Raw genomic sequence first — 14,855 nt, 5'->3', positions numbered from 1 at the left:
TGTTTTTTCTCTGACTATATTGATGCCACAGTAGCTGCTTGTCTCCCTCAGAGTAGCTATGGTAACTGGTTAATAGGTTAAGCTTTTACTGTAGCCCACACAAGGCTGGAAAAAAACACAGCAAAATGCAGTAAATAACATTAATTTCGCCACTTGTCTAATTTCTGGGAAAAAATACATAAAAAATTCTAGTTCATGAGTAAATGTGTATCTAAATAAAATACATGTCCATATTGTGTGCAACTACACAATTTACTTATGATTACATTATGTATGTGCCCAATCTCACCTCATGATGTGCCTAATAATTGTGTCATGAATGTAATGCATCATTACTACATTAAGGGTCAAGAAAAATAATGTGACAATACATGGGTGAAGGCATGCTTATAGATGTGTCATGAATGTGTTGGTTAATAAAATACTTATGAGAATTTCTAAAGAATAAATCATCCATGGAGGAAAGTAGCCATTTTCTTGATGTTTTCACTGAATCATATGTAAAGCATGAAGTAAAGGATAATTAAATCTCCTCATTTTAGCATTATTTTTTATTATACATGTAACTATTATAATCTTGTTATATTTTTATTTATTTATTGTAATGTATGTGCATTAATTTATTAGCATACTTAATTAGTTGCATATTTAGACACAGTGACATTTGGCCAGTCCTGTTATTTGCCAGTTGTGTTACTTTATTTCAGTATCACTATGATGCCTTTCACTGTGCAACTTTTAAAGAGCTGAAACCTGTTGCTTGAGATATTTTTTTTGCTTACAAAGTGACAATGTAAAGACTCCTGGAAACTATAATAACAATATGGCACTGGAAAATATGGGACTCATAACAACAATAAAAAAAATTACATGTAAAACAAACAAAAAAACGACTCCTGTGAAGAGGTAAATCCTCGCCTATTTTAATATGGAATTCATAATAAATGATTGGGTGTAATTACATGCATGCAGCAGAAAACATATAATAAAGTCATGCAAAACAATAATATGCCTCATGTTAACAAAAAATGGAAATAACATAACCACAGTAAAAACATAGTCATGTATAATTAAATGCAACATACAGTGTGTGAGTGCAAGTCAAAACAAGAGCCCCATAGGCTTTGATACAAGATGGTGAAGTGATCCTTGTATTCCTATGAGGCTGAAGCCCATTCCATATGACAGGTGAGTGAGTGGCAGACTGAGTAGTCGTCTTGCTCAAGGAAATGTGGTAAGGGTGGAGGCAGAGACTGTGGAGAGGTGAGGGCAGAGGCATTGCGGATGCAGAGGGGAGGGATATCAGACTCTGTATCAAACAGACAAAGCTATCTACCTTGCAAGTCAGCTTTCATCAATGCAACTTTTGTCAGCAAAATAATAAGAAAGGAAAAGGCAAAGTATACCAACTGTTAGTAAAGCACCGAGATGTCAGAGGCGGTTTAGCAGAAACACAGACTGTTGAAGCAGGAGAGACAGAGTGAGGAATGAGACAGATAAATCCTTGGAAAGAGCCAGAGGGGGAAGATCGTAGAATGGAGGCCGAGTTAAGGGAAATATTCTGTTTTAACAGTAACCACTCTCTACATTGCGTCAGTGAATATGAAGTATCGAGGGAAATGTAAAAACATGCACGTGTTTAGTCGTTATTATGGGAAGTGGCTATGGTTTTGTCTATTATGTAAAGTCCTCTACAGTATATATAAAAATCACATATTTGCTGTCATGCACAATCTGATAAAGTTCCCTCTTTCACTCATCCGCTATCAATATTTACAGACTATCTACTCACTCCATCACCACGACTCAATAAACGTGTTATCGTAGAGACCGTTTCCCACTGATAGTGATCACTGATTCTGCATGGCACATAACACAAACAGCAAATTTGCCCACATCGGGCACTGAACATGATTATATTTGTAATGTTGGGAACATGGAAAGATCAGAAGTTGTGTGCTTAATAGAAAAGAATGGATGGCATTGTGAAATCTGAAATTAAACTAAGTGAGTGACGTTGAAAAATAAATCAAATATTGTCTTTGGATGTGGTGCACACATTAGACTGGGCAAATAATATTCATGCATGCAACAAAGGCTTCATACATAATTCAAGAGGATTGCTTCTGGCAAACACTCAGATCCAGCAAGCATGCATAGAGCAAAACAGAATGGGGATAAAATGGAAAATAACACTGGCAGTACAAATATGGCAGAGAGCGTAATCTGATTATGGCCAAGTGAAACAGAAATGATTGCCGATGGAGGAGTGTCAGAGCTTGATGCATCCTAACAGAATACTAACACACTTTATGGATGTTAAATGATGTGCCACAGGTTGTCAGTGTGGGTGTCTGGGTGGGTGTGCCTGACGGTGTGTGTGTCCATGTACACACAAGCGTGAGACCGGGAAGACTGATCAGCATTACAGTATTTGCATGATGTTGCATTCACCCCTCAAGAATGGTTATGTGATAATGAGGGGAATCCAGAGGAATTACAGTGTTGCATCGAGGGCTTTTCCCCGAATTGATCAATGAAATCGCCTAAAAATGTGTTCTGTTTCTTTTTAAAATCCCAAATGGTATACAGCCTCCCGTTTTAAGCAGGTAACCAACATAATTCAGAAGTGAGCGTGATGTTGACACCTGTTACCAGGACCTGCCTAACTACCAGGATAAAAGAAGTTAGACACATAATGTAAGGATGACAACAGAGTTTAGGCTACAAAAAAGGCTTGCTGTTTCCCCTAGTGGCCGGGAGGGGGCTACTCACCTTCACAGCCCCTCTCTATCTGTCCCACACAGTCCAGGGCATCTGACATCAGGTCTGGGAGGCGTCCGTTTAGATCCACTGATGCCAGACAACCTTGGAAACCCTCCTTGGCATGCACCAGTTTGGGAAGCTCCTTGAACATCTCCTTGGCCACCCCACCAATGTAAAGGTCACCTGAACAGACAGAAACATACAGAGGGATGCATAGTTGCATCTACTGTATAAGACTGAGGAGGCAGGAGCCTGGAACTATAGGTGTCTGCAAAGGTGCATGATACACTACTTCACATGTACAGTACAGAAAAGGAGAGGAGTAAGGAGTGCTACTTATTAAAAATATGACAACACTGACCCCTAGTGGATGATCAAAAAAACAAAAAAGAAAACTCACAGTATACGTCATCATATTGTGCATATTATTTTACTGACTCCATTATGAATTGCAGATGGTGGCCACTTCACATTTTAGCTTACATCCAGAACTGAGCAATATGACTATCAAATATGTCCTGAAAAATAAATAATTTAAAGTATGTGTTCTAATCTATTGCATTTTTCTGACTCAAGACCAGGAGTTTGGGATTATCCGCAATTATCCAATAATTTCAGTGCAATTATTATCAATCATGATTAAGCATCTTTTCTAGCTGAAAGAATGATGTTTATTTATATTATGATATGTGAAGTTATTAAGTATTTGTAATCACAAAACTCTAATCATGTTCAGTAAGTATTGTAATTGTGTTAATATAATATGTTACTACTTAACCCTCAATTTAAATTACTCAAACTAATTTCACTCAGAGCCAATAATTGAGCCAGTAGCTCGAGCAAGTTACTGTCTTATGACAAGATCATTCTTTCAATGAAATGATTATTGTAAAAAAAATAGATTAATTTACACAAATGACAAAAAAATACAAAAATAATGGCCTGAGCTTCTGAAAGTACAACAGTAACAAGACTAAAATGACTTGAAGTTTTTGTTGACAACAACATGACAATCTAATCTAAATGTTAATATTGCTATGATATAATAAGCATCACTGCCTACACACCCTTCAGGTCCAGGTTTTTGGCTCCGGTGGTAGTCTGGGTGGTGATCTTGGTGTCAATCTTGACCGTGTGGAGGTTGTTTGTGTCCCTGGAGATTATGACATTGTGCCAGTGGTTGTCGTTCAGGGGCTTGTTAGAGTTGCCCTTGATCAAATGGGCTCCATTTCCCAGGTCAGACACATAGTGCAGGTACCTGGAATCAGATATTGCGCATAATGAGTGGATGCAACCATGGAAACGAATGGAAGTACATCAAAGTGAGGCAAAATCTAAACTAAGATTTGAAGATTGTAGCATTGCCGGTGTCATCGTAATTCAAATAAAAAAAACAAGGTTATTGTTTTTACAGTTTGTTTCAAATGTGTTGTCAAGTCTAGTTTATTTACAGAGTGCTTTTTACAAATAGGACTGTCATCAACTGCTTTATAGACAACAAAGGACACCACACAGATAATAATACGGATAATAAAAGCAAGAGTGAGCTCAAATACATCAAAAACAAGAAATAGGGCGTGTGTGTGTGTGTGTGAGTGTGAGTGTGTGTGTGTGTGTGTGTGTGTGTGTATGAGCTATGAGCCCACATGCACGTATGAGTAGATATGAGAGTATCAGGCAGCACAGCAGTCTGCAGGAGGGCTAAGTGAACGACAGACTGCAGAGTTAACATTGGTTCTAGGCTGTGCTGAAAAACTGGGTCTTGAGTCTGGACTTAAATTCTTTAGTCCATAGGCACATTATGATTTACACACTCCATTTGCTTCAAATACACTACTTTAATGTTTTTGCACATGGCATAACACCTTAACTTCAGGCATTACTTAAAAGAGGGTCATTCTATATGCTGCAATCTGGCAATGAGAAGTGAAGCCCTGTGTAGCCAATTCCCTTTTATGTTGGGCGTTTGTTGTGCCTTCATGATGATTAAAAAGAACAGTAATAGCCGAAAGCCCTTTCAGCAAATATTCTGGCATGGAGGTGATAAGAAAAGAATTTGAATCCCCACACTGATGGCATGAAAAGCTGTCAAGAATTAAATTCTGTCTAAAAATGGCCATACAGTAGGAAGAGATGCAGTATTAAAATCACAATCCGCAAGATTTTCATATAAATAAATGTTTAGCTACTTCTAGTGATTCAACTTATACTCAGTTCATCAAAGCTTTTACATCTGCTTTTCTAAACACCCGATGTCGGGTAGCTCTTTCCCGGGAAAAATCCTCTGGCACACAGGAAGTGATGCGTTTCAGCAGCAGCAACAGCGGTTTGTTTGGAATAAATATCTTCTATTTATTCCAAACAAACCGCTGTTACTGCTGCTGGAATGCAACTGGGTAGTTAGCATGAGCAGCGATAGCCACCATGGCTGTACAGACGAAGAAAAACTACAGAAACCCGAAGTTCATCAACAGAAAATCCAAGGAAAAATACGTCCCAGTACTGAACACACTGTTTGATTGACAGTTGATCAGGTGATCTCAGCAATGAAAAAACATCACAAGGACCACTTTAAGGTCCAAATAGCCCAATCAAATCACTTGAAGATGTACCAGAATCATTAAAACTGATATGTGACTAGATCTGTGTATGGGAGAAAGCCTAATCAAAGTTTCTGCAGCGTCAACTTACCCCTTGACCAGCTCCACCACAATGAAGTCATTTCCGTCCCCGCTGTTGAACAGGATGAGGCCGTCGGAGGAGGTGGTTTTGAACTGGAAGAAAAGGTGCATGGAGTAGTAGGCCTGTAGGGTAGTGAGGGTCACATAGCTGGAGCGCGACTTGAAGGTGACAGGGTCAGCAATGATGTTCTTGAAGCCAATCATGGCATTGAGCTCACAGTAATCAATGTCACCATTTTTACAGAGGTCTATGTAGGCCATGCCATTGAAGGAGAGGCTCTGCAGATGGCCAATGAAGTTGGACGGCACCATGGACATGTAGCGCTTCTCTGTCACAATACCCGTCTCAATGTTATGGAACTCCAGTTGGGTGTGGTCACCCGCCATTTGACCTTTGATCAGCAGAAGGGGGTGGGGAGGAAGAGAGGATATTATTGGGGGGATGGGGGGAGTTCATGCATCCTGGGTCAACTACCCATGCTCCAAATAATAATATTAATACTTATAATAATAATAATAATATAGGAGGCAGAAGAAATAGAAGTCAACATGCTGAAATGGGTTCTCTGACAAAACTAAAAGTTTATAAAAGCAGGACTCAAGTCTTCCAATGCATGCATTGTTTTCATCTTTTCCAAAGTCTTGTAGCCCTACTTGCAAAATCACTAGTTATTGTTTTCTGTGTAGATTTTAGTCAATAATAACTTGCCATTGAGTTAAGGCAATTTAGATAGAAATAGGGTGTTACAAAATTGTATGACAAAAATGTAGACTGGAACAAAACAATGCATGGGTCTGAATTTTTTGTTTTGTTTTGTTTTGTTTTTTAACAAATATGGTCTCTACTGGAGTCCAGGGTAATGAAGATATCTCTGGCTAAAAAACTAGCAGCCACGTTTTTTATCAGCTGCAGACAAGAGATTATTTTGACTGAGGAAAAGTTGCAATGGTCTACTCCAAAAGAAAACAAAATGTATGATTGCTATCTCCATATCAGCAAAAACTACAATCTGTCACAGCATAGTGTAGTAAAGAATGATACACTTTAAGTTATCTTTTCCCATCTGTTCTGTAATGGAGCATGTGTCTTACCTAGAATATGAGCCCAACAAATGTTATGGAAGGTCTAAGTCTACAAGAGAAAAAACACTATTCTGTTGCAGGAGTGGAGGGACAGAAGTACCTTCTACAGACGGCAGATCATCTACGGTCAGTTTCAAACTCTTTCCCCTCCTGAACACACGCACTGTGTGCCACTCATTATCGTTCAGATTCTGACCCGCAAAAATAGTCTCTGGACCTTTGCCTGCAGGACAGTCCAAACAATGGTTAACACACATGCATACATACACACACATACATCAACAGACAGGCTCAGAGATAGTAGATATAAACAGATGGAAGGAGGGGGAGATAGAAAGGAAGAAAGAGTGAATGAGTTAAGCAGTTTGACAGAGGCAGAAAACATTAAGGTAAACATAGTTAATGGTCCATAAAAACGTATCATTCTGACTTGCATTTGCTGTATTGGCCGCATCATTAGATAAGGCATCAGATTTCACAGTTCTCACTGAACACCATTTTCTTCACACAGAGGAGGGAGGCAGTAATCAGGCAGCCAAGTTGTTATTACCTACAGTATGCAAATAAACTGCTTTGCTGTAAAGGTATAGTCTATAGGTATAGTGTCTGTGCTCTGCTAAGACATGTCATTGTGAAGAGAAACATGCATCAGTGGACAAATGATAGCCAATAATGATATGATAGCATGGTAATAAGGAAATGAGCAATTAGCTTTTTTTTTTGTTTTGTTTTTGTTTTTTTGGTTAGCCCAAAAAACAAGGGAAGATGAGACTTTTCAGACTATAAATTCTGTAATTTCCTGTGAATTATCCTTTTTAGAATTTTTTATTCCTATTATGCCACTTGGTGGCAGCAAATTACCACCAAAAGGCTATGACAGAGCTAGACATGAAACGACCGAGCATCACTCTCCATCTTGTTTACCTATAACAGTGCAACCCAATATTGTAATTCTCTCATCTCCACCACATGAAATGAAGTAGTGATACTGAAAAGAATACTTGCATAATGTAAGCAATATGCAAGGTGGTAGAAAGAGCCCCATGGCAGTGAGGCAGACAGGTCGATGTCCCTGGCAATCCAGTAGTAGAAAAAAGGAAATATAGAATGTGATTTTTATTAGCACCCGTGAGAATGAATGGGTGTTTGAAAAAAGTATGAATATGCCTTGAGGAAGCAAGACACTAGCCCATGATATGTTGTTATGTAGGCACAGGTTAGAACCCAATTTTAATACTGTATTTTTCAGCCAGTAGTGCTACAATAATTATTCACTCTGATGGACTTTCAAACAATTCAATACATACAATAATAATACCCAGTGACCATTTAAATAAATTTAATTCATAACACAATGGCTATTTCAATTCATCCCTTCACTGAATCCTGAAAGCAACATTTAATATTTATTGAACTGCGCCACAGCTAGCAGACGTGAATGGAGATGTCACATCTGATCAAGGTGCCAAAGAGCTCTGGAAGAGATAATCAAATTCACAATCGCAGATAAATCAGAGCGACTGCACCACATCTCAGTGATCTCATTCAGCAGATAAAAAAGTCTCTCTCCAAAAGATATGCTTCTGTATTTAGAAATTCCAACACTGGTCCAAATGGGGCAAGACATTATTTTTTCATGCAGCCTCTGTCTTAGAGCATCTTTGAATTTCTGTATAGCTCTGATGTTCCCCTGCCAGGCGCACATATACCAAACAGGCCAATGAGGATGTGCCACTGTGACAATATTAAAATCCCCAGGCTCCAGATACCTTGCCCACTGTGGGGAGCATTTCAGATGGGTGCCAGGTTCATTCCACTGAACCCATTTATGGCTATTTATTTCCTCCTTTTCTGCAATCTTCAAAGCCCCAATGCAATGTGTATGCAAATCTGAGGGTGCCAAAGTACTGGGACACACTCAATCTCAGAGGCGCAGTTCTGCTTTGTAAGCACTAAACACCGGGGCAGGATTGAAACCAGACGACTGGCGAGGGATTAAGGGGGAGAGATATGAAATAATGGGATGGAGTTGGACTTGAAAGGATGCTTGATCTTTGCCTTCCATCATCCTGTCCTTGTTGCTCTCCAAGGAGGAAAGAAAAGGAAGGGGAAAAGAGGTCAATCGCATTAAGCAGCACATTCCTGTGCGACATACACTACAGTAGGGCTAGGTTTAAGCCTGTAGTGCAGTCTGTGGTCCAAGCCTCCGGCCACTGGCCAGACAGTAAGGGCCTTTAGCCCACTGCCTGCTGCAGCCAGCCCTCTCTAGTGTCCTCTCTGATAGTGATCTATCTGCAGTGATGGATCTACAGTGATCTCTCCCTGCCTCATTGACTTCAGGCCCAAGGGAACAGTGGAAAAGTGTGGTACAGGGCAGGATGAGAAGATGTGATTATCCAGTCAATCAGCTCTGGCTGGCTGGATGACAGGCTGGATACTGGGGCTGCCTGCCCCCACACTGTGACTCACCCAGGTGGAGTGGAGAGGGACTCTCTGACCACACAGCAGGCCACTACTGCTGGATTACTGTCAACACAGACATCAAACCCTGCGGACATGGCTAGGACAGCTTAGCAGGCCATACTAGGAGACCTGCTTGTCCAATCAATACCTTGCTAATTGAAAACCCATTGTAAAAATGTTCAAACATTCATAGGTTAAATGGTGTTAAAACAACAAATGACGACAATCAATACTGACCCATTATTTCATGCCATTCGCATTGACTTTTAGGTGTCCTATAAACAGACTGTTCCCGACATTACACTCGTTATTGAAAAGGCTGAAAAGGCTTTTTTGAAAAAGGCTAAGTCTTGCTGTAATTGCATCACAGGAAAGTGAGTACTTCTAGCAATAATTGCCTAACTGTGTCACGTAAACCATGTTCTGGCTTAATAAGAAAACACTTCTGTATGCTATAACTGTAATTGGATATCAGTGTTTTTAACATCCCCATTTAATGCTTTTAGTGTCACTTGCTAATGTTTCCATTACAATGACCCATGAGCCTACTTGTTAGCCTTTTTATGAAACTAAGACATTGCAACCATGAAGAACATCCTCATAATGGTTTGGCTCTTATTTCCAGCTCATTTGTTAAAGCACTTCTTTGTTCTTTATCTTCCACCAGATGCTATGCTTTCACTGGTGGACACACACAAACCTAGACCAAGGTAGCAAGGTCTGATTCTAATTGGCAATTGCAGCTGACCTCATTAGCATGGCAGGACTTAGTAAACTTGCCAAATAATTGGTAATTTCATGTGGTCATAATTTAATTTGTGTTCCTCTTCGTAGTTCTAGCCTTACTGTGTCAGCAGTGGGACATTTTGTATCCTTAAGTCCACCAGTCTACACTATAATTAGCCTATAAACAAGTGATAGAATCAAATAGTCTGTTTGACACATTCCTCCATTTGTTGCCAAAGATTAGGAAAGCCTCATTTACCATTCCTAGCATGGGGGTGGGCACCATGACACTCCATTACACCATAGCGTGGGTAAATACTCCATTCTGACTGGCTGGAGGGTGTCCATTATTTTTGTTTACACCATGGCCTGAGTGAATTCTCAGTTTTTACTGGCTGGAGGGTATTCATTACTTTTAATCAGACCCCTCTGACATGACTGTTTGATCACTGCTCTAAATTAATATGCTAGCAAGATTTGAGCATTCCATCTCAGCAATACACTGACATAATCAATGAGTTGAATAAATAGGTTTTAAAGTTGCCTCCAAAATGTTACTGATCAGAGTCATGAAAGCACTAGTCATCCAATATGTCTTATCTTTTAGCCCAGATGTTATAATGTAACCAAAAAAACATTGAGGTATGTTTGCTGCTCGTATCAGCAGTAATGCCAGTGACATCTGTAACTTTAAAAATCCCAGTGTAATTCATAAATGCTAAATTTATGTGTTGAAATAGAAAATCCAGCAAACATTTTAGAAACAAGACAGATCTAGCAATGCAGTTTTGAATGTATATGTGCAATATGTACAATATGTACAATATTTGTGAATGCCAGTATTAATGCTAATTAAATTTAACTCATCAACTGGTTAGCAGGCAAGTAGGTTCTCAAGCACTGCTGAAAGAAAGTTACAGTGGTTGCAGAGGTGCAACCCTATAACAGTTGGCAATAAATAAGTGAAATTAGCACTTCATTTATTCAGCATTTTGTTGCCCATCTTACTTTTGTGTCAAGTCATTCTTTGCCTCTGGATCATCCCTTAAAATCACTTTATCTATTATTCCTTACATTGTGCATCTGCGTAAATGATTTATGCATACAAGGAATCCCTGCACCTCTTTCACACTGAATAAGTTCAAAATCCAAGATTGATGCCTGAATATCATCAATCATGGGATACAAAATTGCCTTGAGATGTTGCCAAAAGAAAGTCATGGAAAGAATAATCACATAAAGATGCCCTCATCAACATATCCTGACTACACTGTAAATTGTGATTATACTGCAGTTCAAGTTAATGAATAATACAACACCAGCATGGCAGACAAAAAAGCCAATCTGTCACAAGATATTTTTAGTGTATATTTTTAGTTTGTTGTCACTCAGTGCCTGTTAACAGTGTTTAAGTCGAAGTGGCAGTGTTTTCTTCAGACAGCTCCGGGCAGCCCCAGGGAGCCTAGGTCCCTAATTGACAGTGATGTGTTCTTTGAGTCGGTGCTGAAATTCTTCATCCACCAAGCTGACCGGAGCTGCAGCGCCTGACAAGACACATTAATTAACACGAGAAAAAAAGAGGACAAAAATAACACGGAGAAAAATAACAACCTAGGAAAAAAAATTAAACGCTAACTCTTCCTAAATAGAACTTTGGTTTTAAAAAATGCATTGGCTTAGCACAGTTCTTTCCAAGAACTTCAATTAAACATTTTTCTATGACACAATTAGGTCTGGATCTATGAAAGAAAGAACTGCTGTTTCCTTTCTTTTTTCTCCATTTTACTTAAGCATGAGCTTCTCCATTGGCATGTTCCCAAATGTTGATGGAACCAATTTTACCAAGACGATTTGTCATTTAGCTTTAGCTTAGTTTAGTGATGTGTGCAAAACATCCACACTAAAGCCTGTGCCATCAATACACAATAGATTCATGTCATTCTAACTTCTATGAAAACATCCAATATTCCTAGAGTTGTGACAACATGAAGCATTGTGTAATAGTCAGTGGAGACCGTGGATTGCAGTAGAACTTTTTTGCCATGTAGAATCAAGAGACTACATCAACAAACTGTGCACAAACAAAACCAAGGCTTGTAGACCATGTCACTTTAAAACCCCTTAAATCCAAAAACACAAGGAACTAGTGATGCATGGTAATTTTTAAGTCTGCATTCTTCCAACTCATTTAATAGCCACTCTGAACCCTTCCAGCCTATTAGCAGTGATTTGTACTAGACCTAAATCTGCCACTATTAAAAAGAAATAACTCATTTCATGCCAATGTTTACAGCAATCATTATACCTACACCTAAAAGATTATGTACTTTATGACATTTAGAGCTTCTTTTCTCAGAGCAGCACTTGTTCCATTGGTAGTAATATATAGGGTCATACTGGGTTGCTTTCACCTCTAGAAGAGTGAAAGCAAATGAAAATTATTAGTGAAGGGAATGAATAACTAACCATAGAAATGAAGTACTCTGCCATATGTGTGGCAGGCATTAGAATAGGAATTATTGGTGTTCAATGTGTGCACAGATTATGCCTTCACACTATCATTATAAACAAAGAATGACCTTTTAACGCATTGTAGGAGGGAATTAGAGCTTAGGGTTTTTGATTTGCATACACAAACAAGGGACACATTCCAAGATGCATGAACAATGCTATTTAGCATTTAGAAAGGTGTTAAGAAGGGCTGGCTCAGAGAGGCATGTCTAGAGGTCACGTCATGTGATGCTGTGTGGAGGCGTTTGTTGTGTAAGTCTCCGATTGTCATCATGCAATGACCTTCAAATAACTCTTCAGACACAAATAGATCTAACACTCATGTTTTCAGACTAAAAAGATTTGTGGAGCATCTCTATACAGTACGTAGCTGTGAAAAATGTACAGATGCCTTAAACTGTCTAATTTATATTGGTGACAATCTTCAGTCATGATACTGATAGCGTGTCTATCACTTCAGAATCATTAAACAGGAAGAAGGCTCATGTATTATGACTCCAGAGAAGCAATCATTAATTCATCACTGTTCCTGAATAATAAATGTCACAGATATTTCCCTCCCAAAATATTGCAATGTAACCTCTTTGTTGAAACACACACACACACACACACACACACACACACACACACCCTCTATGAATCCCACTACAAGATCTATTCTCTCTCCCTCCCTCTTCATCCCTTCCTTTCTGCTCTGTGAGGCAGGTTAATGAGAATAATAAAATCACACTCTGTATTTCCTTTCTGCCTCGAACGGCCTCATCAATTTACAAGTAGCATGAAATACTGAAGTTAAAAAGAAACAAAAAAAACAGAAGGGGAGCCAGGGAAATCATGCATGTCTAAAATACCTGTGCTTCCAACGCATGCATTTTATATCAGTCTGAATTTAGGAGTGCCAAGGTTCGTTAATTAGAAACAACTGAGTGTGTAGCATCACAGTTGACTGCCATATTTGGGTTTGTCATTAATTCGAGCCTCCCTCCATCTCCTCCCCGACTCATTATTCTGCCGGACAGCAGATGCACACAACACCACCAAGCATTTCTAAAGCACCCATATCTCTCGGAATTGGTATGATAAAATGTAATGTCTATGTCGATGCGAGATGCCAGTCAGATATATTACACTGCATTGATTGAATTCCCAATGCCATAGCTTTAGTATATATATATATATATATTTGAATTTCAGGATCATATACTGGCTGCAGAAGGAAACATGGTCAGCATGGTTTATCAATCGAATCTAAGTACCCTGCTGCCTCATTTCCTATCAAAAGACAGTTCTAGGTACTAAAACATGAATGACCATCAAGTGTCCAGAACAGTAAGAGGTAGAGAAGAAGAAAGGTGAACAGTAACTTACTGGAGGTACAGTTAATCCTGATACAATCTAGATGGGGGAGAATAGATGAGAGATAAATTCATCTTTCAACGTTACAGCTGCAGACATCATCAAAGCAGACAGTCCACCCCTCTGGGGACACACACACGGACACTCTCCGTCCTCTGATGCTCTCACCCATAGCCCTTAGCCACAGTGATCTGGTAACAGCACTGCAGCGGATTTGTGCCAGAGGAGCAAGGCATTGCTTTACAGGAGCCAACACCACGGCAAATTGTAATACAAAACCACAAGGCCATAGGTTTGACTAAATTACATTGTTTTCATTGTTTTGTTTGACTTTGTCTATGTAGCTAAATGTGAAATGTTTACTGTATTAAACCAAGTTTATCAAGCCAGAGGAGGATATGTCTTGGATTATCTACAATTGGAGAGCATCAGATTGTGGTCAGGGTCAGACAGGGTCACTTGGGAGGCGGTCCAAAGCTCCATTCTTTCTTACAGACTTTGCCGAGACTTGATTTAAAGACTGTGCCACAATCGGCCACACTGCCCTCTAAAAGTTGAGCAAGGGAGCAAATGCGGACTGTTTAAATGTGCAATTGAAAAGCTTTGAACAAAATATTGCATGGAGCCTACTCTGGTCATGCATTGGGACTTCAGCACTTTCTCACAGTACATTTCCACCTCTATATCTTGTTACAGTCAATAATCTTGTTACAGGCATTCTTTATAATAACTTAATAATGATATGCACTATGTCAACAACGAATATCTGTGTCTCACTAGTAGTAGTAGAAGTAGTAGAAGTACTATGGTTACAAAAAACACTACCACTATTATTATCTCTGCTACTAATGCTGCAACTAATGACTGTATTGATTCTGCCACAAACAGTAAATGTTAACTGTTATTGCAACTAACAGAATAACAGAGACTGCTAAAAAATATTTCAAGAGCCAACAGAAGTCTGATATAATGCCTCTATTTGTGCCTCTCTGTGTACCTCACTCTGTCTCCTAATGCCTAGCCAGTGTTGTGCTGTGAGAAAGGTGACCCAGATCCAAGCCCAGCCCTCCTTCCCATTTGGCCCTGCCTGTCGTGTGTTGTCAACCACAGCAGAAAAGTGGTCGCAAACAGCCAGAGACCAACACTAGCCCACCCTTAACAGGGAATGCTCCGCTTTTGAAAGAGAGACGAGAAAGACAGACTTCAAGGGCTGGCGGCCGGGGACAAAGTGAAAACTGTTAAATGTGTCAAAGATAATTCAAAAGAAAA

The 14,855-nt window shown here is 39.4% G+C and overlaps 1 protein-coding gene across 1 annotated transcript in view; it reads right to left on the bottom strand.

Moving 5' to 3' along the window:
• LOC139639148 (neurexin-1a-like) overlaps positions 1-14,855 on the bottom strand; it is a 253,518-nt gene that overhangs the window by 124,339 nt on the left and 114,324 nt on the right. Inside the window, 5 exon segments of the mRNA XM_071513215.1 lie at positions 2,776-2,949; positions 3,834-4,024; positions 5,458-5,839; positions 6,631-6,753; positions 13,599-13,625. Of these exon segments, the coding sequence (XP_071369316.1) occupies positions 2,776-2,949; positions 3,834-4,024; positions 5,458-5,839; positions 6,631-6,753; positions 13,599-13,625 (897 nt within the window).

The sequence above is a fragment of the Centroberyx affinis genome, unplaced genomic scaffold, assembly GCF_046629955.1.
Source record: "Centroberyx affinis isolate AG114_WGS23_722 - 3 ecotype Tasmania unplaced genomic scaffold, CSIRO-AGI_Caff_v1 ptg006867l_1, whole genome shotgun sequence".
Lineage (NCBI taxonomy): Eukaryota > Metazoa > Chordata > Actinopteri > Beryciformes > Berycidae > Centroberyx > Centroberyx affinis.
This window is presented reverse-complemented; position numbering and strand designations above follow the sequence as displayed.